General features: G+C 38.3%; 1 protein-coding gene across 3 annotated transcripts in view; it reads left to right on the forward strand.

Annotated features, from left to right (window-relative positions):
- GIPC2 (GIPC PDZ domain containing family member 2) overlaps positions 1-26,022 on the forward strand; it is a 51,925-nt gene extending 25,903 nt beyond the window's left edge. Inside the window, exons 1-6 of one of the 3 annotated variants that reach the window (XM_048945212.1) lie at positions 4,364-4,705; positions 11,549-11,734; positions 14,840-15,020; positions 17,402-17,511; positions 18,226-18,307; positions 25,521-26,022. In XM_048945212.1, coding sequence (XP_048801169.1) covers positions 4,463-4,705; positions 11,549-11,734; positions 14,840-15,020; positions 17,402-17,511; positions 18,226-18,307; positions 25,521-25,675 — 957 coding nt within the window. In that variant the 5' untranslated portion in view covers positions 4,364-4,462 and the 3' untranslated portion in view covers positions 25,676-26,022. Of the gene's footprint in view, positions 1-4,363; positions 4,706-7,980; positions 9,255-11,548; positions 11,735-14,839; positions 15,021-17,401; positions 17,512-18,225; positions 18,308-25,520 lie in introns of those variants that run through there. The other 2 variants (XM_048945213.1, XM_048945214.1) reach the window with 2 other exon arrangements.
- Positions 26,023-26,525: the final 503 nt, after the last annotated feature.

A 26,525-nucleotide genomic window follows, 5' to 3' on the forward strand; every position in this document is an offset into this window, starting at 1 on the left:
TTTTTTTTTTTTTTTTTTTTTTTTTAGGATCCATACAAAAATAAAATCAGTGCCCTAGATGGTGGTGATGTACTTCGCCAAGAGTGGGTTCTGCTTCTTGCTAAGTGCCACTAGCATCGTGCTTGTGTAAAACAAATTTACCTTATTAATTACTCATGCTTTGTGTTAACAATATCTTGAGACAAACTAGCTGACGTACATTTTGAGGTAAGAGGAAAACAATAGTAGTGTCCAAAGGTTGTTTTCCTTGGCCTTTGCTGAGATTGTATGACTTTATACTTATCTGCATCCTCTTTTCTTCTTTGAAGCACTCGGTAGGTATAGGCAAAATGTTTTAATTCCAAAAACCTTTAAGTCTTAAGATGTTTTTGCTACTTTGTAGTGACTTGGTGTTTGTGAAGTTTCTTTTATTGCGTAAATACTAAAAGTAGAGGAGGACTACTGTTACTCCCTTTGTGTCTAGCAACTGTGTGCTTGTTTTGTTCCACTGTAAGTCCTAGCCTACCCAAGCAACAATCTTGTTGTCATGCCTGATTGCTTTATCAAGGACAAGCTATTCTTTACACTTACTGCCCCACATGATTAAAAAAACCCAATATGCACTGAGCCAGTTCTTGAAATACCTTGCAGGATTTCCACGTACGTACCAAATGGAATGTTCCAAAAGCATCTGAATTGTGCATATTCTTCTTTAAAGAAGAGTTGAGAGAATGAGTTAAATGAGAAGTAGTCCATGAAAGAGGACTTAGGTGTAAGTCTAGTATGGACCAAGAAAAACAGTGCTAACCAATTACATATATTTTTATTTTGCTTGTGCACCACCCAATTGATCTTAAGTGACAGGTAGTGGAGATCAAATTCTGGGGATCTGCTCTTTTCCCCTGTTAAGTCACAGTTTGAAACTTGAAGTCAGCACACAAAATGAGTTTGTTGCTGTGATGTGGACTTTCACAAATGCTCTCATCTAGTTGCAGTTTTTCACAAGCCAAAGCTAAAATACAAATATTTGATGCAGTATGGCAGTACTCTTAGAAGGTCGGTAAAATCTGGTAAAGGATTTCATTCCCTTTCTGTCACAGAAGAAATTCTGTTCAAGCTCCTGACTTAAAAATTGTATTTCATCCTCCGTTTTCTTAAAAGGCCTTGTTTTGTAGCATGATTAGGAAACTTCAGTTTCATTTATATGATAACTTTTTTAAATTTAAAAAACAGCAGATCTCAAGGTACTAGCACTAAACTCTACTTTCTTTCAACTTAATTTTCGTTAAACTAAGCAAGATAAGGTCCTGTAATGTCTTATAAAACAGGTTCTTTGTTCTGTAGTCAAAATCCTTTTAAGCTCTTACTTCCTTTTGGAATATAAATGACCAGAAAAAACGAGATTTTTTTTGCAGGTAAGAGCTCCTCAAGTCACAGATTCATATATCATTTGGAGTGAAACAGTTTTGTATACACCGATGCGTTAGAACACTGTTGCATTTCATCCTTAGTAGTATGATTCAACTCTGTTCCCAGCACATTCTTAACAGACATGGCTTTTGCATGCCATAGTTCTTGCATCCAAAATACTTCTGCTGAGGAATTGATGCATTGTGCAAAATATTAGTAGGATGAAAGGTAAATAACCAATTCTCTTTTTAATGTGAGATTTTATTTTCTATAAAACTATTGCAAGTAATGAGTAACATTTTAATTTCAATGATTAACTTTCTGCAGTGTCACTAAAAATGCAATTTAAGTTCTTTTTGGATCTCAACTTTCCTGAACTGCTGAAAGCTTAATTGAATTCATGACCTAGTTATGATGTGTTACTTAGTGTGGGCAGATATTTTCCTGATGGGTACAGATTTGAGAAAAGAACTGCTTGTAGTTGGAGAAAAAGTCTTGTGCCCATTATAGGCTTTCTTTTTCTTTGAGGTGCTCAGCAGTCTCACTTCTAGGAGACTAGCAGAGTCTCTTCTAGGTCTAGCAGACTCACTTCTAGGTCCATAGATCACTCAGTCCACACTATTATACTGGTTAAATCTGAGTGATTGAAGCTCCTAACTCATGATCAGAATGATATCAATAAGTAGCATTTGTAGCTCATCAAGAAACAAGTACAAGTAGTGCATGTGAAACTGAAGCTTCAGTTTCCTAATCAACGTTTCTTAATGATTTCTTGTCAAAGCTGGAAACCGCTAATGGTAACGATGTAGATACTGTCCTAGATTTGGCTTTAAAGAAAAACATAGCATATGTGTACTTTTTTTCTTCTGATTTAAGGGGAAAAAAAAAAAAAAAGAACCAAAAAGCACTCATCACTTTAATTTTACCTCCTATGTAAATAATGATAGTATATATATGTTTCATATTTGTATTAACAGTAATATGATCTTCAGTTTACTTGGTCAGCTGTGCTGGTTTCTCACTGCTTTTTCTTTCTGTGGTTAAAAGCTGTTCTTCCCAGTGGGATCAACTTAATTCTGTTACAAGTTTAGCTGCTTATTTCTGTCTGTCCTTTATAGATAGATCAATGCATGGAAGCATAACACTTCAGTAAGAGGAGGTTTTGAACATTCCTAAATTAGGGCTACATCAGTGTCCATGGGACTGAAATAAATCTGCTCATCTGCTGCTGTATATCTGCTGTATAATCTGTGTATTGAAATTTTTTGTTTCCATTTAACTCAATTGCTAACATCAATAATGAACAGCAGTTGATTTTTAACTTTGATTCAGTTATGATTTCAGAAGATAAGGAATGAGTTATAAGAGATCAAGATTGGTGGGGACAATAACTGTATTACTGAAGAATTAGTGACATTGACATTTTAGTAAGTGGGCAAAGGCATGTTTTATAAGAAATACCTTATTGAAAAATAGCGTAACAGTGAAAAACCAAAATATCAGGATGTTTGGACATGAGCCATTTGGTACTGTCTTTTAATTTTGTCTCACTACAAGTCTCAGTTTATGCTAATGTTCTCTCAGTTATATTCCAATATTGGAAAGGGAAGGTTCATACAGTTTTCCAAGTTCAGAGAAATCTTGAATTTTCAGTTTTCTCCTTTCAAATGGTCTTGGAAGGTCAGTTAAAGTCTGATGGTAAGTTTATTCTCTGGTGTATATTACTGGTGGGAATTGCTGGAAAATTAATACCTTCGATTTACTGGATAAAAGTCACACATGCTTGATTATTCTATTAAACATATCACATGCTATCTGGAAAGACCCAAATCCAGCTGACTTCAAAACCTTTATCTTCCCCCAGTAACAGAATTTTAACCATTTTATGTATTTTCTGATAAGTGCTAGATACTCTCCAAACAACTACACTAGAATTTCACTACAGATTACCTCTTCATCATCCTCTTCAGCCTGCCTTTCTGCTCTGATTCTGTACACCAGAATCCTTTTTTGTTTCTTCTGGGTGTTTTGTGTTTCCTAAGATATGGAAGATAAAGCAAAGCAGTGCTGCTTCTCTCTGCGACTCTACAGCAGATTCCTGTGGAAGTGCTGGATGCTATTTCAGGAATCTTCCTCTCTTCACATCTTGACCATTCAAGATGTGGAGTAAATGCACCACTGAAAATGAAGTTATTCCACTGAGGTGAGTTTAGCTATGCTGGAGCGCAGCAGAGGTCTTCTGGGAATATATTTCTCTGTTCTGGGTGATGGAAACACTTGAAATCCACTAAATGTTAGAAAAATAGTTTTCTAACATGTTAAATCTCGATACTGCAAAGCTGTTGTCCATTACAGCAATGTCTTTAAGCCTTGCTTATATGGCTGTAGCTGTGTTAATTCTTGGGAGGTTTACAGTATGCCAAGTTCTGGTAAAAAGGCAAGAGCTGGCAGAAGCCCTTACCTACTTTGTGTTTTCTTCTATAACCTGAATGTAAACCTCTGTGATCAGTATTTAAAACAACTTTATTCCTAGTTGAAATTCATGAGCCTATTCATTGGAAAGATGGTAGTCTTCCTACAAAATGGCTTTGTGTATAAATTAGAGACTTTAAAGGCGTATATAAATAGATTTCGTAGCATATGCTTTGTAATATCCAAACAGAGGAAACGAAATGAAAAGATGTCTGTGCTGGCCAGTTCATGGAACATGAACCGTCTTGGGCTGAGTAGGTGTTATTGGTGTGATCTTACTGAAAGTGCCCTTCTAATAAACCCTTCCTAATCAATCCTGTGGACAGGAAACGTTTATGTACAGGAATAGCTCTTGTCCCGGGTCCGTGTTACTTTGCTTTCTCGTGGGCGGTGGCCCGGGGGCTCCCGGTGTCGCTGCCCTCCCTGACGGTGCTTCTCCCCCTGCGTGCGCCCCAGAAGCGGGGCGGGAGGTCCCGGCGGGGCGGGGCGGGAGGGCCCGGGCCTCACCTGGAGGCGGCATGGCCGCACCGGGCCGGGGCGGCGCCGGGGGCAGAGTCCAGCGCGAGGACCCGGCGGCCGGAGCCCGCTGCAGGCGCGGAAGATGCCCCTGGGTCTGGGGACCAGGAAGAAGGGCAAGTCCAAGGAGACCTCCAAGCTGGTGGACAGCGAGGCTGCGGCCCCACCGCCCGCGGCGGAGGCTCCGGCCCCGGCGGCGAGCGCCTCGCGACTGCAGTTCCACACGCAGCTGGCGCACGGCAGCCCCACGGGCCGCGTGGAGGGCTTCAGCAGCGCCCGCGAGCTGTACGCTAAGATCGCTGAGGTGTTCGGCATCGCCCCTACTGAGGTAGGGCCCCGGTGGGAGGGCGGCTTTGCGTTCCGTTACGAGCGAAACCGCTGCTTCCGAGCGAGCGTTTACATGTGCGAAAGGGCGTAAGTGTAACCGCGTTTAACTTCTACGCGAAGAAAAACCCGGTCCGTCTGCCGTCATGATGAACTTCCCGTCGGCCCGCTGTTAGCGGGGCTCCGCAGCGCTGGGTCACGCCGTGGTGCGGTGGATTAATTATTTCCAGTGAGCGGTTTTTGCCTGCGGCCGTTCTTGCCGCAATCGAGGACAAACCAGCGGGCTGCTGGGGGTCCGTGCCTGCGGCGAAGGCAGCGGGGTGACGCGGAGTGCTGGGCTGGGAACCCACAGTCTCTGAGAGCAACTGCAGCGAAGGCTGGGAAGTCTTTGCCGGATCGTTAAACAGCGTCCTTTTAATTGAGATTGTTTAAACTCGTAATAAGAATTTATTTTATTTATTACTCTGAAGCCTTTTTAATTTTTATTTTATTTTTTAAGTTTTATTTTTCATCCGAGCTAAGCTTTAAACATTTGTTTAGATTGCGAATCACTTGTTTGCGGCCGCATTGTTTTCCCGTAGCTGGAAGGCAGGGGCCGTATCAGGTTCTGCCGTGCCTACGTGGTTCTGTGAACCTTAACTTCTGAGTGGAAATCGAAAGAGAATGCTTAAGCGTCCAGAGGTCCCCATGTGTCAGTGTCACTTCTCTTATGTGTGGTAGCCTCTTCTGTAGTGCCACAGACTCTGCTGCAGACTTTATTCTGGGGCCGGCTGCCCTGACCCAGCAGCATTTCACACAGTAAATTACAGAAGTGTCAGTAGTGGTGAATACAGTTTAACCAGTCACTGTTGCATTAAGTAATTAAGCAGTACCTTCCCAGCTGCTCTGACCTTCTGCTTCTCTATTTTCTTTCCATACTGAGCTTCTGTTCCCTTTTGTTCTCTGTTCAATCTCCAGTTGTATCTTTAACTCTCAAGTTCTCTAATTGTCAGATTGGCTTCTGTGTTAATTTTGTTCTTACTGAACTTTTGTTACCAATCTCATGGCTCTGCTGACTCAAAATAATAGCATTCACCAGGAAATTCAGTTCTGGAGGAACAGCGCTTTTCCCATTTCTCCTTCTAGGTGGATAATCTGGCACTTCTACAGGTTTTATTAAACTAAGTAGAGTCTTAAACTGGATTTTTTTTTTTTTTTCCTTTGTTTTCACTGTCCTACTCCTATGTTTTTTTGTTCGTTTGTTTTTTGTGTGTGTGGTTTTTCTTGTGTGTGTTTTTTTTAATGTGGTTTATTGGTAAAAACAGATGGGGAAATAGTGCTAAAAGCACTGAACTTACAATCACAGAATCATTTGAATTGGAAGAGACCTCCAAAGGCCATCTAGTCCAACTCCCCTGCAGTGAACAGGGACACCTACAGCTTCATCAAGTGCTCAGGCACTGTCTGTCCTGACCTTGAGTGTCTCCAGGGATGGGGCACCCACTGCCTCTGGCAATCTGTTCCAATGCTTACTTTTTTCTTTTTTTTTTTAACTCAAGAAATTCAGCTGGCTTGAAGAAACAATGTTGAATGAAACAAAAATAGTAATAAAAATGACTTCCTGAGCTGAGTGAAGAATCTGAACCTGATTAATGTGACAAAATTCTGATAGAAAGAAGTAGGATAAATCTGTGGCAAGTATTGCCGTAAAATGTAAGAGTTTGCTGACAGCTGCTAAACTTGCTGGAAGTAAGGGGGTACCAGACATTTTAAATAGTATTATCTACTGATTAATGCTGCTTTTGTATAGTCTCATGTAAAGCATAATGCCTGAAGCAATACTTCCTTAAGCTGAAAGACTGAGGTACTCAAATGCCACTTACAGGTGTTATCTGTCTAGGAAAGTTTCTGTGACCCGGGTGCCCTGAAGCCTGACAGTGTGATACCTGAATGCCTTTGGAAACAGGCATATCACAGAGATCTCTGCCCTGCAGTCACCAAGGTGGAAAATAGACAGAGAAGGAGTGAGGGGAGGAGCTCAGTATAGAGAGCAGTTGGCGAACCACTGCTGCAATGTAGGCAGGGGAATGGATTCTTGGATAAGTTCCTACTTAAGCATTTCGGCACAGTGCAAGATGAGCTACACTTGTAAGCTGTCTCTTCTTTTGACTCAGCATGGCTGCAGCACCTCGTTTCCTCTTTGTATTGTGTCGTTCAGTACAAGCTGCATTTAGTTCTGCTGGACAATCCTTTCCAGGCTCGGTGAGTGAAACCGATGTAAAATGCAGTTTTTGTTTGAAAGACTGAAGAATCAGTGCAGAGTGACAGAAACTTCTGTGCAGACCTTGATTGAAAGTAGGGTAGGATGAGTGTTGGACAACACCAGCCTAGATTTGAAGGAGCTGCTCGATCCTTCACAGCCCCAATGGTGCCTTCCTGAGGCTTTCCCAATACTCACCTCTTCTTGTCCAGTTATTTTATTTTTCATCTATTACCTGAAGATAACATCCTTATTGTCCCTTTTGAACCTGGCTTTTGGCCTGTGTTCCTGCCCACCTTGCTCAGTTTTGCCATGCTTTTTTTTTTTTTTTTTTTTTTTTTTTTTTTTTTTTGTCCAAACCAGCTGGTTCTTTGCACAAGGGAGGAGAAGTGCAGCCTGTATGACAAAGAAATGAGCACTGACTAAAGGACAACATGGATCTGTTAAAGCATTTGCTGGTGTGCTCCTGTGACAGTACATTGTAGGGCTTTGAATTATCCAAAATGGCTAACCAGGCACTTGAAAGTGAATATTAAAATCTAACTGTAGCAAGACCACTACTTCTTCAGATGGGAGGGAATGGTAAGTGATAGCTATACAAGCTTTCGGTTTGCATACTCATAGCTCACACTTCTGATTATTTTGTTTGCTTTGTAAGGTGAGGTGAACTGAATGCTTAGTGGGTGCGTCTAATAAATGCCTGTGAAGGCTGAGATATCTAATGTGATGAAAGGACTTCTACATTATAAGGGGAACAGAGGAACAGGGAAGCCTTCCCAGTAGCACCTAGAGTAGAAAAGCAGCTGCCTCTCTCTTCCAGCAATAGGAGCTCAGCTGCTGAGCTTATGCCCAGGCTGCTGTTCTGTAGCATTGCCTCCTGATGCTAGACAGTTAAGTATACAGTAAGGCTCAGCCACATTAAACTTTCACAGATGTATTTGATTTAAACCTGTTCAATTTAAACTTTTATGAAATCGCTGAAAAATAGCCAAAACCGAATAATAGTGTTGAAGCAACTTCAGTAAGTGTCATTTTTTTTTTTTTTTTCCACAAGAGGAAAAAAATGCCAAAACATAGTTTAGAAGGCTGGACAATCAGTTTGTGAAATTTACTAAAATATCTGGAGTTTGAGTACTCACCTGTCTATTGAAATGAATTCTCTCAATCTCATCTGAAGATTGAAGCAAAGCAAATTCAAATGATCAAAGATGACACTGCCTCCAAACCACCTCCTTTCAACACATTGGCAACAAGTGTTTATTGCTGTTCCATGAGGTGCTTGTATTTGATACTGTGGTTCATCCAATGCTTGCTGTGTTGATGACCTGCTTCTCAGATGCTTTTTAGCTGTATTTTTGTAGCTGAAGGGAGAAACTTGCTCTATTTCTTGTACATTCTGGAGTTTCTTACTTACTTTCTTTCTTTTTTAAACAACAAAACACTGAAGGCTTACTTTATAGTACTATGAATATATCTGGGGAGACAAAGTTGCCTGCCTGATAAAGTACCAAAACCACACTGAAACCAAGAGGATGTGGTTACTCTCCTTGTTGCTGCAACAAGTTGAGGCTCCTGCATTTTCCTCAGGGAGAATGAAGTGAGTAAGGTAGGTAGAAAACATGATGGTGGCTTCTTGATATAGATGACGCCTACGTATAGAGGGAAATATGTCAGTGGGTGTTATATTCTGCTCAAAAGTAGAAGTCCTCAGCTTCTTAAGTAACATAATTATGATGTCCTTTGTAAAGGTATATGAGCTCTACTGAGTCAAAAAGTGCTTTTAATAGCTTCTCATGTTACCACTCAACTTATTTTTGAAATCTTTTAAGGTTTAGGCTTAATGTGGAAGTAAAGAAGGTGGTTAATAAAGCATATGCAATAAGGTACTGCGTAGGTACTTTATATAACACATAGCGTAACCCTCTTCCTTGTCTAATGCAGTTTCTTGCTTTGTATAAGACTATAACCTCATTTTTGTTGACTGGTGTCTCTTACTATTGAAAATGTGGATGCAGGAAATAATTTGTTAGTAATCTTATCTGATGAATCTATTTTACAAGGTCTCTGCCAGCCAAATGGAATTTCCTTCTTCTTTCTGCTGTGTGAGATAACTCAGTGAAGGAGGTATCCTAGATATTTCAGGACTGGTGCAGCAGCTACGATTTATAATACCTTGCCACAGTTGGCATGAAATGTCACAGCACTGTTATGCTGAGCTGAAGATCAAATGCACATGAAGGTTAAGGGTGAGAAGGGAAAGAAAGGACTTTACGATGAAAATTACTCATTGATTTTTCTCTTGTTTCTTTTCTGGGTAAGAAAATTACTATTTAAAATTATACAGAGTTTTGAGTGGGTGACAAAGTGCACTACAGTAGCTGTTGTTTTAATTAGATACACAAACTGTTATTAGATACCTATATTAACATAAAACTTAAGAAAAAAATATAGATTTTCCATTGGCAGTCCTCAGTCATGTACAAATAAAGCTATGCTATAACTGATGGTGTAACTGTATATTATCCTGGGTGGATGCATCTTTAGTGCATTACTCTTTGAAGATATCTGTTCTGAGAAAAAGCAGTTGTTCTCTAAAGAGGATAAAGGATGATTTAAGTGTTATTTTTGACTGGTTGATGTTCTCTCAGCCTTGTGGTTAGTATGGAACTGACTCACTGAGAATTCTGGAGACTTATAGGCTATAGTGGGGAATACCATCCAGATGAAGGTCTAAAAAGAGAAACTCTGGATCAAGTTTCTAAATATCACATTTCTGCTCTGTTGCCAGTTTTATCTATTCAAAGGTGTGACAGTGATTACTACATGATTGTCTATTTGACAAGGTCAGGTGAAGGATATTAATGTCTAAAGTGTAAAGCCATAGGGCTTGTTGTTCATTGTAAGAAATAGAACTGAGTTGCAGTTGTAAACTTGGCTGAGTTATGTAGCTTGCAAGAAAGCTGAGTGTATACGTGGATTTTATATAATCTGTTCAGATTGAAACTTTTTCGTTTTGAAAAAAAAGTCAACAATTAGCTGTGATTAGTACTAATAAAATAAAATATTCTGATTATAGCCATATGAATTTCTCTAGGTTATATTATTTTGTAAGTGCTTATTAACTTGAAAAAGTTTTGCATTACTTGAGAGAATAAAACTGATGTCTGTTAAGTGCTGTTGTGACTGTTGCTACTAAGGCATTGGGTTGGAGTGTTTGATGGATTATCAGATAAGTAATTAGTCTGTTTTAGTTGTTTTGTTTTTTTGAAAGAAATAACTAAAGACTCCACCAATCTGTAATCTCCATCTCACTACTAAGCTTTCATTTTTTCAAAAGTGGAAGGACAGAAGACATGTTTAATAGACCCCGCATTCTATATAAATGAGGAAAACAAAATGCTCTCTCTGAAATACATTAGGAAAAGCATTTGTTCTAGGAAAGAACTGAATAGTGTGATTGCTTTCATTTCATTTTTTTTTTTTTTTTCTGCCATCATCCAGTGACACTAGAGTGAAGAAAAGGGCATTTGAAGCATTCTGGGGCTGAAATCCACATTTTGTAGGTGTGATGGGGAAAGAAAGGAAGCCAACATTTCCATCAGAGCACCAGGGGTTCTGCAGGTGCTGATCTATACCTGTGACTAGGAGCAGTTAGACTCCACACATGGCTGCCACTAGAGCAGCAGTAGAGCTGTAAGACACTGTGACATCCCACTGCTGTTTTTGTCAGATGCATCCCGCTGGCAGCAATGCAGGCGTAACATGATGATGTCTCTTGCCAGTGGCTTGCACCTGTGGCAGAGGCCAAATGCAGTATAAAGCTGCCTCCTCCTCCTCCTCTCCTGCTTTCAGTTCTACTTGAAATATGGTCTTGAGGGAATCATTTACCTCAGATGTAGATCTTAGGGATGGAGTTTCTCTGGCCTGTGCCCTGTACTCTCTGGCACTGCCTAGGAGAAAGCTGTGTGGGCCATCCTCAGGCCTTTTTCTTGTCTGACTTCAACTTGGCAAGCAGCTGGCAGATGAAATTGCCTTAGCTGTGAGGTGGAACAGTGGATTTGTTTCTTATTTTCTTGGCTAGACTATTTTCCCTTTGAACATGTGCTACATCAGAATGCCTAACACCTGCCTGGGCTGGACTGATTCCTCCATACAGCGCTGTGGTGGGCAGACCCCTTGACTGTCCACGAGCAATGCTGCAAGTTGGAGGTTGGTACATGACAAAGAACAAAATCGTGGCTGCTCTTGAGGTGGTATACTCAAGCCCCCCTTAAGCTGTTCAGCTGAAGCTTAAGCTGCTGGTGTCTGGGTTGGTGCCCTGTGGCAGACTGTGAGAGGCTGATTGCACAGATGTGTCCCTTTCCTTTGTTCCCTGCAATCTCATATCTGCTCTCTGAGCTATTGATGCTTCTTGTCATTTTTGTGGATGGCGAGTGTCGCTTTTCCTGGGGCAGCTGGAGAGAGTGAGTTTTTATCATGTCAGTTATGGATCTATCATCAGGGGCTGATAGTGTGCTCTCCTTAAAAGAGCCCATCAGCCTGTCAAGTTCACCAAACCTAATAAACTGTTAAACTTCAAGGTAATGTGTTTCTTTCCTTCCTGCACAGATCATGTTTTGCACTTTGAACACTCATAAAGTTGATATGGACAAGCTATTAGGTGCACAGATTGGCCTTGAAGATTTTATATTTGCCCATGTAAAAGGACAACGAAAAGAAGTGGAAGTTCTTAAATCTGATGATTTGCTTGGACTTACTGTTACAGACAATGGAGCTGGCTGTCCCTTTATAAAGGTAAATTTGTTTTCCAGTTAAATGCTTTTTTTTGTAGAAGTTTGTTACTATGGTAGGTTAATTATTACTTTAATGATCCTCTGGAACTATCAAGCCATTTAGCATATGGCAAGTACCAGAAAAAGTTGCTTTTCCTTAGATTTATCATTTGAAATTAGTTCAGCTATTTCTGTACTGCATGTCATTTTTAAATTAGATCATTTGTTTGTTGCTTCTGTGACGTGTATGGGCTTTATGATATGATCGTTGTGTAACCAATCCCAAGATAAGTTTTGCATACTGCTTACATCTGCTTCCTCTTTTTTTTTTTTTTCAGTGAGTTTTCTGACATCATTGGTTAGATCCTTACAGCGTATCTGTCACTCACTGTCACAAGACTGTATTCTTTCAGTCTTAAAGTGTTCGTGGGGTGAAATCCTGCATGCTCTGTAAGAACAGGTGCAAGTACAGAGCACTTTCAGCTTTCCAATGCTGGCATTGCCTTAGGTAGGATGGATCAAAAGGTGGCGAGGACATGGATTAACAGAGTTCACCCCAATTATCTTGCATAGAAAATATAGGTAGCAGCGCGTGCAAAGTGTTAATTAATCATAATTACTCTCCTCCTCACCAGCTATAGGCCATTTGTTTTGAGACAAGTAAAGATGGAGGAAATTACAGCACCTTTCCTTCTAAACTAGGTATTAGGAAGTTGCCCCATTTTTTTTCCAGCCTTTCTAGGTGCGCTGCTTTAATCTACTCCAGTTAACTGTTACTAGTGAGACACTGGAAATTACGTTTGATTATTGGTGTCTCAAATGCTGATCTTATTGCTATTACTAACAGAGCTTCTTGTATGTAGAGATTGTATTCTCTATTCGTTTCTTAGCTACCAAGGATATAAAAAATAGGCTTGCTTGTTGTTTAAAAAAAAAAGTGATAGAGATTGCTCTTGACAAAATTGAGATGCAGCGGAGGCTTCAGCAAGCAAGTCTGGCAAAATTGCATCCTCATTTTTATGTTTATAGATAGGGAACTCTGAATTTTCAGTGGTAGCATCAATGCAACCCATAACACTGTCACACTGCCACTCATGTCACATTTTAAAAGAATACATTGGAAGCACTGCTTCAAGTTCACTTGTGCAGCACTGTATAGAGCATGACTTTCTCTGTCCATGGTTGGTAATAGGGGAAGAGGAAAACAGCATTCGCATTGACTGCTGTATAATTTGAGTGGACTGGAAAACCCTCACTACATCAGTAAGCTGCAGTTTCCAGGAAATTGTATAGGAATTGTCTGACTGCATATAATGTTGTTACTGTATTGTTGCAGTAATAAGTGTAACTGATGTGGTGATGTCTTCATGGGAAGGCAATTCCACATCATTTTGAAAGACTTTCTGCAAGATTGCTTTGTTACTGTTGCATATTTAGCTAATGGCTAACTTAAACAGCAGAATATGTACATGTATGCAAAAGTAAAAGCTGTATGTATTATATATTTAGTTGACTAGCTACATCACTAAGCAGAAACTGACTTTACTTAAAAAATAGTTTGGAATTATTCCCTTATATTTTCATGGGAAATAAGGATTCTAGCTTCTACACATTCTCTAGAGCTTGAAATACAAGCATATCAATTGCATCTTAATTACTATGACGTTATAGTTTGACTGTCTTGAGTCAGTTAACTTGGAGTGCTGTGTCTCATAAAAAAAAATTCATGTTTGAATGCTGCATGAATGGTATTATCAAGTAATACTAGTTAAACAGTCTTGGTATTAGGATCCAAGTGAAGAAGAAAAGATAGAAAGAGTTCAACACTTAAAGTAAACATGAAGTGTGGCAGATACAATTTTGAACCCTGGCAATAAAAATGCATTTGGAGCCTAGTTTCTTGTTTGTATACCGTACTGCTCTCTTCTTTTACCAGAAGTCTTTGTTTTCAATCTAGGTTAAACAGCAATAACAAAAAGTGCTAGAATGAGTTAAGCTCTGCGTGAAGCTAAAAATTGTTGCAGTGTCTTATAGGACAGTGAGCACTATCACACTTCCCACTTACTCTCTCAGATGGAGGCACATATGTGGGCTTAGACATGTGCACATGAACTAGAAACAGGTTTTTAAGATAGTTAGCAGCTAGGGTAAGTGCTACAGTATTAGGTGGAAATATGTTTATCTCCCTTGTCTCGCTGTAAACTTAAAGCCAGCCTGAAACCAGCCTCAGTCTTTATTGAAATGTACATTATTTAGCAAGATTTTCAAATGATATCTGTATCTGTGCAAAATAGAAGACATTTTAGAATGTCATAGCTTTTGTATTAAATAGGATAATGGCTTTCATGACTGGAGCGTGATAAATATGACAGCATTTAACAACAATAAACTGAATCACTGAAATCTTAATTGTCCTTTAATTGACTTGATAAATCATAGAGATCTTTTAATGATTGTTTTTTCCTCATTTTAAATTGAACTTTGGAAAAACTATGAATATTAAATTTGGTTTCATTTTATGACCTCTGCTTCTATGCCACTTGCATTCTCTGAAATAACATTTGTAAGCATTTATTGTCCTTCATTGTTATTTCACAGGAAATAACTTACCATATGCAGTTATATAGTTAAGTGAGGAAAGTTGTAGAAGTTCACTCACTATAGATAAGCCTTATTAAGATTAGACTTACATAGTACCTCGTTTTTTAGTATATCATATATTTTTTTGTATGTCACAGGACTACACAAGAGAAGTTTTGTACCTGTGCTTGTCAGAGTATTAAAGTCAAAAGACAACATTCACATTACTGGCACATTGGGTACAGTTTTATAGCAAAAAAACCAAAACAAAATACAAAAAACAAAACAAAACAAAAACCCAAAACATTAGCTTATTCAGAAGCCTTAACTTCTGAAGTATGATTGCATTTTTTTTTCCTATTGTTGATTTTATATGCAATGTATGTTTTCTAAAATGTCTTTTATGGCATAAATCTTAAAGTCAAAATGTCCTGCTGGCAAAACAAACTCAGTGCTGTTGATATTTTTACCTGACATTCTTGAATCTGTCACCTCTTTACCATTTCAAAAAATGTTTCTAATTATTTTCTGTTTTTTTAAACAATAGCGAATCAGAGAAGGGAGTCTTATGGACCAAACCAAAATGATCTGCGTTGGCGATCACATAGAGTCTATAAATGGAAAAGATGTGTCAGATCTTCGGCATTATGAAGTTGCCAAAATGCTAAAAGATCTGGAGAAAGGTCGGGTGTTTAAGCTGAAGCTGATAGAGCCTATGAAGTCATTTGGTGAGTGTTGCTTGGCTGTTTGCCTTGTTCCCTGGATACTGAACTCCTGACATCGTACTCCACTATAAATCTGTTTTCAGGCAAGGTAATGTAACTGCTGCAAAAAGAGAAGAACGTTCTATGTATAGAACAGATACATACATATATGTGTTATGTGTGTGTGTATGTATATATAATATATATTTTTCTTGGAGAGGGAATTTTAGGAAGGAATCTTCTTCCATCTGCTTTCTCCAGCAGTTATCCTAGTTTGGGCTGACTCAGCACTGAGTCTCAGTTGCTTGATTTCTTTGCTACCACATGGCAGTGTAGAATAAGTACAAGTTTGATAGGCACAGTTTTAAAGCATGGATCATTTCACTGATTCTCAAACTTCCCTTTCTGTTTTCCTCTACATCTCTTACATATGAACCCTGTTTGTCTCTGTATCAGATTTTTATACTTGTGAGCTTTAGGCAGGACTGAGCTATCTAACGCAGAAGAATGAAGCAGAGAAGAGTCTGGGATTCCCCAGAGCACCTCCTTGGCTGCTATCCCCAACATTTTGTTCACTCTTTTATTATACAGCAGGTATAGTTGCAACTGAAGGAAATGAGTTAGACAAAGCTCTGCCTCTACCTGATGCCTGACTGCTGTGTGAAAGTGATACAAGTGATAGGACAAACATATACCTCCTGCTAATCCATATGCACACTAATTTTATCAAGGTAGTAAAAATAAATAAAGATATGTTGTGTTAGCTTAGGGAGCTAAAAGAGATTGAGTTTTGATTTTTATTCTCTCAGGTTTTGGTTTGTTTCTCCCTCTGATCCATGCATTATTTTTCTTTAACAAGAAAGTACAAAATACTTCTGCATCTTCAGTATGTATGACTTCATGTGCACTCACAATCTCTTCACCACAGTGGAAAATGTTTGATTTTCTTTTTTAAAAATCTGTTAGCAGTTTACAACTGCTGTCATACACCAATCTTGACACTTGGTGTCAGAATAACAGCAGAAATTGAAACAAATTTGAAGATAGCTTTTGGTCCTTCTGCACAGAATGTGATATGTCTCTAATATCACTGGATATAAGCTAATACTCCTGTTGTAATGTACTTCAGTGTAATGTACATAAAGTGTTGCAATTAGTAGTATAATAATATCTTTTTAATATGGGCATTCAGGGCTAAGCCTATTACATAGTCTGTTTGTAAAGACTGGGATAAATCAGCCTTTGATGACTTGAACTATTATTTAATAGCAATTATTTTCCAAAGATGATTAAGGTACCTCTTCATCTGCTGATGATGGAGAGAAAGGAACTTGCTAATTCCATGGCAATACCTTTTATCTGACATTAAATTGACATTGAAGTAGAGCTTATTGGACAGATTTTTGAAAGCTGTATGTATTTTTTATTCTACAGAAATGGGCTTAAAACTCCCGGTGTCCAATATGAGACAGGTTAAGAATACCCTGGCTGTTGCCTAGGCAGGATGCATACAGCATAAGTTCTTCTAAAAGTAAGAACAGTGTGGAGAATAAAATAGTACAGTGAAAACAATTCTACAAAATACTTTCTAGTACTTTCTAAATTAACTACTTAACTCCTGAGTTAGTAAATAAATTAATCCTCGTCAATCCTGTATGTGAAACTATGGCTCATCTCAGCCTTTATGATCTAGGACATATCTTACATGATTTCATATTCAATTTACTAATTTAGTAAGCAAGGAAAACTGAATTCAGGTAAAGTAAACTTAAGATAAAACCAGATGTTCTCTTCAGGGATTTATCAGGTGTGAAATCCTGACCTTCCTGAAACCTGTGGAGAAAACTCCCACAGGACTACTTATGGACAGTTTCAGCTGAGTGACCGATAGTAATCAAATGGTTTAACGTGAAACAGTTGGACCTATTCACCACTGTGTGGCTCAGTATCATGCATTTTGAAATGATGTGTTCATCATAGCCTCGGTGAAAGATGAAAATGTTGCAAAGCTACAGCTGCTGTACGGTCTGCCTATGGAGGGCAGGGTGAAGTCAGCATTGGGGTGATGACTTCAGACATCATCTGATAAATACTTGTGGTTTTTGTAGAATATGAAAGTAAAATTGTATGAAACTCGCATGTAATAATGAACGCAATAGGCTTCAACAGATATATTTGTCAGTAGATATCCCAGCTTCAGTGTAGTCAAAGTGGTTATCAAAGGTCGAAGACAAATTGACAGCAAAGCTATGTAGCTTATGTAGTTAATTTATGGTTGAAGTTTTAGATGCCTATTGGTTTTTTATTAGAATTAAAACTGAAGGTAATGTAACAGCAAAGCGGATGCATTGTGTACATACCGTATACTTCGTTTTTTTGTTTGTTTGTTTTCTTTTTTACTTTAGAAAAGGTGGCAGCAAGGTCCAAAGGTGGGACTCTGACAGAGGCTAAAATCTCCAGAGGGAGAGAAACACTTCGACTGAGAAATAAAGGCCCTGCCACTGTGGAGGAAATGGTAAGGTTATTTTGTGGCTTTTCAATAGCTCAACCTTCTAGCACCCAATTTAATCTTCCCACGGTTTTGAAGATAAAGCAGGGAGGGAAAATTCACGTTACAAAGCTTGTGGGGCGTACAATGAAGACTGTTTTCTGTAAGGAGAAATGTTTACACAAAATTGAAGGCTAGGAAAGATAGGATGGGGCTCAAGAATTTGGAACTTTTTCCTAGATGTCTAGATGGATGATGTTAAAGTGCATTAGACCAAGGAGCATTGAAAAGAAGAAAAGAGAAAATAAAAGGAATGGATGAAGATGTGGTTTTGTATCTGACACCACAAAGTGTACTGGGCTAGTTTAAGCATGGTTGCTATGAGAGGCTAATAACTTATGCTGACATGAATGTGTGTAAAACCAGGAGTAGTGTTTGAAAGAAGAAATTTTTCTTATTTCAGGATCTTCTAAAGCTGATGAGACTTTGATAAAGGTCTGTATTGTCAAGAGTTGAAAGGCCTGTGTTTTGTTTGGTCAGTGTAAAAGTTCTGTGGTTTTAAGTTTGTAGTTAGTTGTGAAAAGAAGGGAATAGGGAGGGATAACACGATTTACTTTTAGGTTTTGTAAGTCTAAGCAGCTATAGTGAGAGTGAAGATAAGCAGTAGGCAATTTCTTGTTTTAAAGTCTGCATAGGATATAGTAATACTTTTGCACTTTCTCTCCCTTTATTTCAATAAAGCTGTCTGAAGTTGAAGAAAAAGCAGTAAAAAAAGTGGATGAACTTCTTGAAACATATATGGGGATAAGAGATATTGAATTAGGTGAGTTTTAACGAATGCTTTACTACATAATTCAGTAATTTCTCATTCCATCTAATTTATAGTTGTTTCAGTCTGTCCGTGTAAGCAAAACAAAACCTGTCTAGAATGTAAACCAGAGACCTTGCCTATGTTTTTCTGAATATGTCTTTGATAAAAGGGAGAATTTCTCACTACAAGCCTTATGATGTAATTAATCTTCTTTCTGCCTGCTATCTATACACTACTGAATAATTTATTTAGTTATTTGCCATTAACTTTCATTGCCATTCTTTATGGCATATATTTTCTACCAGAGCTTGTATGTGAGGCTGGGGGATTGTTAAGGTCAAGCATGTCTATTTGCTGTTTTTCCTCTTCTCCCTCTCTCTTTCATCCCTTGGCTTAAACACTTTAAAGGAGATCATTAAAGTTAGTCTGAGATCTTTTTCAGTGAAGGAGTAACTGTTTAGCAACCGGACTGATAGAGTAATTGCAGATTGATCAAATTCTTTAAAGCCTGTTTACGGAAGAAACATGGGAAATTTTCCATTATATTTGCTAGCTTTAAAATAATCAATTTATAGTGCAAGAAACTTTTGAAGATCAGTATTATTAGCTCCTTAAAACTACACTAAACTTGCCCCTGCAGCTGTTGTTTCTCTGTTTATCTCACACCACCTAAATATGAACTTCCATTTGTAAGGGAAGAAGCTGTTCATGTTTTGTGGTCTAGCTGATTAAGAATTGCCAGTGCGGGAGCAGCAGCTAGGTGCAGTCCTCATACGATATCATTAATGCTGAAACAAAGGCAGAAGTTATTTGTTATTGCAATATCAGAAATCAGACAAGAGTTAGGAAAGGACAAACTAAATGGAAAGCAATACTGAAAGAAATTATGTGAGAGAAATGATAGAGGCAAAGCAAAAGAGGTGATAGGTCTGGCATGTAGCTAAAGGCAAAGCAGTATTGGTTGGACAGGCAGCAGTTAGCAGACAGGAATAAGAACAATATAAAATAATCTGAATAACCAAATGACTTTTGCCAGCTGCTCCTACTGGCAAGCATCTTATTGGCAGCTCTACACGTTGCTTCACAGGAAGAATTGTAGGCGAATTACTATTTGTCTCTCAGCCTAAGGTCAAGGGGGCTTCCTAGCATGGAAGCGAGAGTGAAGCTGCGTAAAACTGGATAGCGCTGTTTTGCAGATATTATCCTCCCAGTTCTAAAGAAACTAACAGTTCTCAAAAATTCTATTCCCAGCACCTCTAGTACATGATGCCTCTGGCATGCAATATGTTCTCAGGAGCCCTGGGTGGTGCAGTCTGACCCTCTGTTTAGGTTTACTGTGAACAGTCTCTGGCTCAGGCTTCAAAGCTTCCGAGACTCGTGCCAGTCACCCCTCTGGAGCTGTTTTTGTCCTGCAGCTGTTGCAAGCCCCAGCTTGATCCAATCTTCTGAAGGCTCCTGTCCTTGTTAGTTACATCCAAGGTCTCCAGGCCTCCTGCCCAATAAAAACAGGTAGCTCTTGTTTTTGTATCTGTAGTCCAGGTTCCTGAGACTGTAGGCTGGAGCTTGTTTTTTGGATCTTCAGCATACGCTGTGCTCTCCTGTGTAACAAGATCGTGAGTTCCTGTGGGAACTACTGTTAGCTTTCTTTGACTCTCACTATTATAACTGGGTGGTTCTTGTACAGTTGACTGAAGAGTTCAGTTTGTAGTAAAAGCTTGGCTCTGCTGATTGTCAAGCACTTGATGGAGTTCTATGAATTCCCTGATATTTTTATATATGTATTTTAACAGATCTGATGTCCTTGCATCTTTCAGTGTGTACCTTGGATAGTCCTAAAGAATGCCTTTAAAAAATGCTCAAAGAATGGACAGGTCTTTGTCCTCAAAGCTACTCTGTGCTTCTCAACTGGGTTGCTGGTTTGCCTTTTGCGCTTTCTTCTCTTCCTCTCATGAGGTCTGTTAAACAAAGAAATTGTCATGAAGCAAAGATAAGAGGTTTACCTAGCTCTAGTTTGCATCCTTGAAGCTGTTTCTTGGAGTTTGAATCTTAGTCAAGGGCCAATGACGATGGAAAAAAAAGAAAAAAAAAGTTTTTATCACTTTTAAATAATTAAACAACTCTAGATCTCTGTAGGAAAGGAGAGCTAATCACTTGTCACAAATCTGTTCAATTAACATATGTCAGGTTTTTTTATATACTAGATGTGATCAGTCACCCATGAAGATGAAATATGAGGAAAGGATTCATTCAGAGAATGCCAATCACTGCTCAGCTAGAAATTTCACTCATTACTCAAGCCAGATTAGTTGAAAATGCAAGTCATCACAATGCGACAGCCGACAAGTGATTAAGATCTCAATCATTGCTCACTCCCATGCAGTTCTGTTTGTCAGAAGCTCTGGTTGTCAGTTAACATTGCTTTTTCATCTCCATTAAAATGACGCTTTCATAGTGAGATTGAATTCTGAAACAGTGCCCTAAATTTGAGCCAGAAGTTAGAAAGAAGAGAGAGAAAAATAATGTAAAATTATAGACAGAATTAAAGATGAGATAAAGCCCTTAATTTTTGCATTGCTAAGTATCTTGGGAGTTTCAAGAATGGCTGACTAAACATACATGAGCCCCTGAGTAGGAGGAAAAGCTTTTAAACTGTTTAATTGAACATCGTGTGTGTATATATATATATATATATGTGTGTGTATATACATAAAAGTGTGTATGTATGGGGGGGGGGGGGTGACAGATTATTATTTTCAGGTATCTAAACACTGTTGAGATTTACATACCTGCACTACTACCTCTCTATTTTACTGGGGAAAAAATGGCTTAATTCGTAGAAGATACATTTGGCTCTGGAAATGTACTCCTCAGCTTCACGCACATGTTAGAAATTGGACAAAGATTTCAGCTTTCTTTAACATACAAATGCATTAGTGAGGGCTGCTGAAGATTATTTTAAATCTTGTGTTTTCTGATGCAGGAACATGAACAGCTGATTAATTGGAATGGTTCATAAAGCAGTGTTAGTGAAGAATTCTTATGGCATTTATTTTTAAATCAGTGAATTGAGATAAGCTGTATTTGACATCAAAGGTTGTGGGTGGGAGAAAACCTGTATCTACAGCACTCAACCCCAGAATGCTATCAATGGCAAACTTTTGCAAAAGGGTTTCCTGTCCAAGTTGAGATGTTCCAGCATCTTCTGGCTACTCTTCACTCATAAATATTTTGTTCTATTTTTATGCTTTTGGATGATTGTTTCCTCGCAGATGTTCCTCTAATGTTGTCAGAGATTACATACCTTAGCATATTCTCCAATTCTGTTTAGAAGAATTCAGATCTGCTTTTCAATTTATGGTTATATTTTTCCAGCTTTCCAGATACTCAAAATACAGCTATATTCCATATAGTTTGTTTTTCCTCACCTCAGCTTTTATTCTCTGATCATCTGTACATCCTAGCAATGCTGGATGGATATTTGTATTTTGAAATGCTTTGAATGAAGTGGTATTTTCCTCAAATCTGTTGCTTTCTTCTATTGTCTATAAACTTAATTCTTCAAAGGATTATATTTCTCCAGTTTTTGTACTATGCCATTCAAATTGATTAATTTGTGACAGTGTTCAACATGAAGCTAACACCAAGGTATATTAAACACTGAAAACTCTAGTGGCATGCTTTGTTTTCTGTCGTATTGATAAGAATTGTGGGTGATTATTTTAGCTCTTTTAAAATGTTAGGCTGGACTAATATTTGTTACCTTTTGATGAAAGCAAAACTTCTGATATCATTACAGCTAAATAAATACTGAAATGTCTGTTAAGGCTTCTGAAAGATTATTATTTTTTTTTTTTTCTGAAAATGACAGAAGAGGATACAGGTGGCAAAAACTGCTATGTAAGGTGATTGTGTTCTGGGAAGCCTGATAGCGAGCTTCCTTGGTCAAAGCTGAGAAGAAAATTTCTTCTGTCACTTTTGAGTTCCCTGAACTTCTCACATTTTTTTTTATGAAATTTTCTCAAGGATGAGCATCGCTAGCAGTGGGATTTTAAAACAAATTTCTGAAGACAATGGGACTATCTGGACTGTCAAGAAAACTATTCTCTGTATTAGAATAAAATTTATGCAATCGCTTATTGTGTCACTGTCATGAGAAGCAGTGGGAGAAAGAGGGTAGTGGAGCTAATTTGGCATGGAGATGTTGTCCTCTGAGAGCCAGTAAAGTTCTTTTCCAATTGCCACGTATCTACCAAATACCCTTGAACTAAGCACTTTTTGATTTGTCTTGGCAATTATGCATTGCAGTTGTCACCGTGTAAGCATGCATATTCTGCACAGAATTTTCCAGCTGTGCTTCTGAGGTCATGGATGCCACCCCATGCATGTGGTAACCGCCCAGGGGGGTAAGAACATGTACACTGCGTGATAGAGAAACTAGTCTCTCTTAGTGCTTCTCTGTGTTTGAAACTAGCGAAATACAGGGTTCATCTTTGCCTGTTCGTATGCATCGGTGGTAAGAACTAGTGTGCCAACACCAGTAGGGGTTGCTTTCATCTCACATTGCCGTTTGCTGAACGGTAATATAATGCTGCTGGCACTAGAGGTCAGCACCATGCTACTGAAAAGGCATGCAGGAGACAGGAAGATCCTGCACTTCCTGTATAAGTGTATTCTATTGTACCAGGTGAATTAGAGAAGAGCAGTGTGCATTAACAATATAGCTCATTAAGTGTAGTGGTAGTGCTGATTGCAATTGTTCAATATAGTTGTAAAGGTTTTTATTTGAGGCTGCTGCTCTCAAATGGTTGTGACATTTTGACTTACTGTCACTTCGTACTTTGGGAAGCTCAGTATTTAAAAAGCCTTGTTTGAAGTAGCGTTTTGGTTGATGACTGTGTAATTCTGAAGTTTTAACTAGGATGGTTGAACTTCAATATAAGAATGTGTTATTATTGCTCTTAAACTGTCATATGTCTCTTTCATGTCTCAGTTTATCTCCGGAATTCCTTGCTCCACCACTTTTTCCACTGGAATACGTGTCTAGATTCTCACTCTTTTGATGACTACTTTCTTTTTAATATCTTAAGGAAATGTATCCAGGCATACTTTTTATGTCTAAATTGTGTTTCACCTTGCACATCTTCTCTCCCTCCAACCTTGTTTCACTGCCTATATGGAATGGCTTCATATCCTCATTTGTTTCAGGAGGACTGCAAAGGTTAAATTAAGCCCTTCACCTCATTTCCCTTTTAGACTGCTCTGAGTCAGTATCCCAAGGACTCCATGGGGGAGGCAGAAAGAATCCACACCAACAAGAATAGGTTACTTCTGGCAGGGAAAGACATCTTGAGTCCTTGAGATCCTGTAGTGTTGCCAGGAGTCTGAGTAAAGCTTAAGCTTCCTTGAGCACAGCAGTTTGTTTGTCAGACTTTGGGCTTCTTTGTGGTGTTTGGCATGGAGATCCTGTTTGCAGTCTCACCGTCTGAATGTAGTTAAAACTGAAACATCGAATTTCTTCAGAGTTGCTGTTGCTGACGTCTACAGTGTGGCATGTGGCTCCAGTTTGCTCTCAGCTTGTTAAAAGTTTGCATAATAACCAGCTCTATTTTCCAGACAGTTCCAACTGTCAATAAACAATTTCAGGTTAACAAAATAATATTGAATACACATTTGAACAAGGAAAGCTTATTTTACATTTATCAGTGAAATTTTGCCATTTCAATACCATATACTGCATGCATTACATAGCAAGTATGCAGTAGACTCTTACTGAAAATGGTTATCTGTGATTTCAGGATTTCCTTCCCTTTGTCAGGCACTGTAATACATGTTTTCAACTCAGTTATCCCTCTAAAAAAAAAGCCTAGAATTTATTAAATCCTTCAAGTGTGACATTAGCATTTGTTTGTAAAGAAGGTGGAAGTTACTTGTTCTTCATCTTCTGTTATACATCATCTCGCAGTACCAGGCAGGTGTAAAAGATGACAGTGAAATAAATCAGAGTTTGATTCATCTATTGCACAATATAATCTTTTTTTTTTTTTTTGTTAATATGAACAGAGGCTGTGGAGCAGAGATACAGCTCAGAAAGTAAATCACTCAGCAGTCCTTTTGTGCTGAGTCTGTTTTGCAGTCTTCTGCATCCCTCAAACGAAGACAGCCTACTGGCTTAGCTTAGTTTTGCTGATCTCTGCTGAGCTGACATCTTTCATCTTTTGGGGAGGTGCAGGTGCTGTGAAAGAGGGAGCTTTGAGCCCTCACAGCTTTCCTTTCCGCTAATGCCCCTACAGCCACTGTTGAGTGCTGTTTGTGATAGACTTGTAATTTCTCTTGGAATCTGAGGAGTTGTCCAGTGACTAAAGCAGCTTCCAAACTGAAGTATGAAACTTCATAAAGATTGATTCTCATGTGTTTAACAGGAGAAATTGCTGGACGAACAAGATATCGGTCTATCTCTGTTTGCTAACAAATGACATTCTGCTCTTTTTTGTGGCTTTTTTGACACTGTGCATATGTTGAACTGTGCATAGTATTTGAATCCTTTTTTCCTGAAGTGTTCAAGTGTTTTCTCTATACTTTTTTTTAATCATTGCCCTTTTCCAAATACAGGTTATAACACTTAAATTTAGAAGCTGTTTCTGGCAAACCCATATTAATTTGGTTGCACGTATCTACTGCATAGGTTGTATATAATTTTCCCATGTTCAAATATTTTGTTTAAAAAAAAAAAAAAATTTTAAATACAACAAACTTGGCTATTTTAAACTCTGACTTGCTGGGATCTTTTATTTGTTGTTTAGAGGGGAAAAAAGCATTTGAGTATGCCTTTTAGATAAGTGAGGCTACATCAAACTCACTGAAATTGGTTGTGCATTAGCATGGGGCTTGTTATCACAGGAGTTTCCTGTACCTTTAGACCTATGCTTTATGTGTAGTAATGAATGGTGAACATAATTTAGCTAGAGAGAAATGAAGTCTGGTTGAATTAACATCTCCCAAACAATTAAAAGGATATATAATGAACACTCCAAGGAAGCTCTCCCATTTACCAAAACATACTGTGGGGGATGGCACACAGATATTAATGAATTTAAGATTCAGTAGCTAAGCTTTAGATCCCCTTAACATTACTGGACTCAGAAAACTTTCAAAAAAATATCTTGGGCAAATGTTAATTGTCACTTCCATGAGAATAATTTTTTTACTTTCTGTTTGTTTTTTTCAGCTGCAACAATGGTGGAAGCAGGAAAAGACAAGAAAAACCCAGATGAATTTGCAGTGGCATTGGATGAAACTCTTGGAGACTTTGCATTTCCAGATGAGTTTGTCTTTGATGTGTGGGGAGCAATAGGGGATGCTAAGCAAGGACGACTGGAATGAGAATTATGAAGTTTAACATTCTCAATTCAAAAATATAAAGTGACTTTGAAATACGTATGTCAGAAGACTGATATTTTTATTGATATAAATCTGGGATGCTCTATACAATTATTCTTATCAGAAACTTTGTTTTACAATGAAAGTTTCTAACAGAAAAAAAAGATAAACTCAAAGGTCTAACAACTGCACATTAGAATGAACATTTAATTTAAATGTAGAAATCACTGAGAGGAGAAGGGCCAAGTAGATGTATTTATACATGCATTTTATGTACTTTGGTATCTATTTTGAGAAATGATAGATGCAAAATTTTTTGGATTTTTTTTTTTTTTTTTTAAGAAAGATTTATAAACTTGATTTAACAAAAAAAATAAAACCAACACACTGCAGTTCTCCGATCTGCTGGTTCTTAAGTATTCAAGTAGGCCAAGAGCTGTATTGTTTGGCATGAATGTAGGCTTTTCAGTAGAAAAGATGAGAAGAAGCCACGCTGCCTCTGGAAAGGCATGTTTCATGTTCAGGAAAAAGTAAATTCCTCGGGGAGGGGGGGGGAAACAACAAACAACTATGACTTTAAAATAAACTTGCTCTTATTTTTGGTCATTAACACACACTGCCTACGTATTTCTGAAATGATTTAGTAGAAATGCCTAGAGCAGGAATCCGTTGCTTTATTCAGATGCCATATTATCACAATAGCTACTGCATAACAAGAAACAAATGTTAATTTTGATTAATATTCACGTATTTGGATAATATCTGTGATCTGGCACTGGAGACTGTAATACTTGACCAAATGCTTCACTTATCTTTGCATGTAGTAAACACCTTGCTGAAATCTATGAAGTTC

This window comes from Lagopus muta, chromosome 5 (genome assembly GCF_023343835.1).
Source record: "Lagopus muta isolate bLagMut1 chromosome 5, bLagMut1 primary, whole genome shotgun sequence".
NCBI classification, from domain to species: Eukaryota; Metazoa; Chordata; class Aves; order Galliformes; family Phasianidae; genus Lagopus; species Lagopus muta.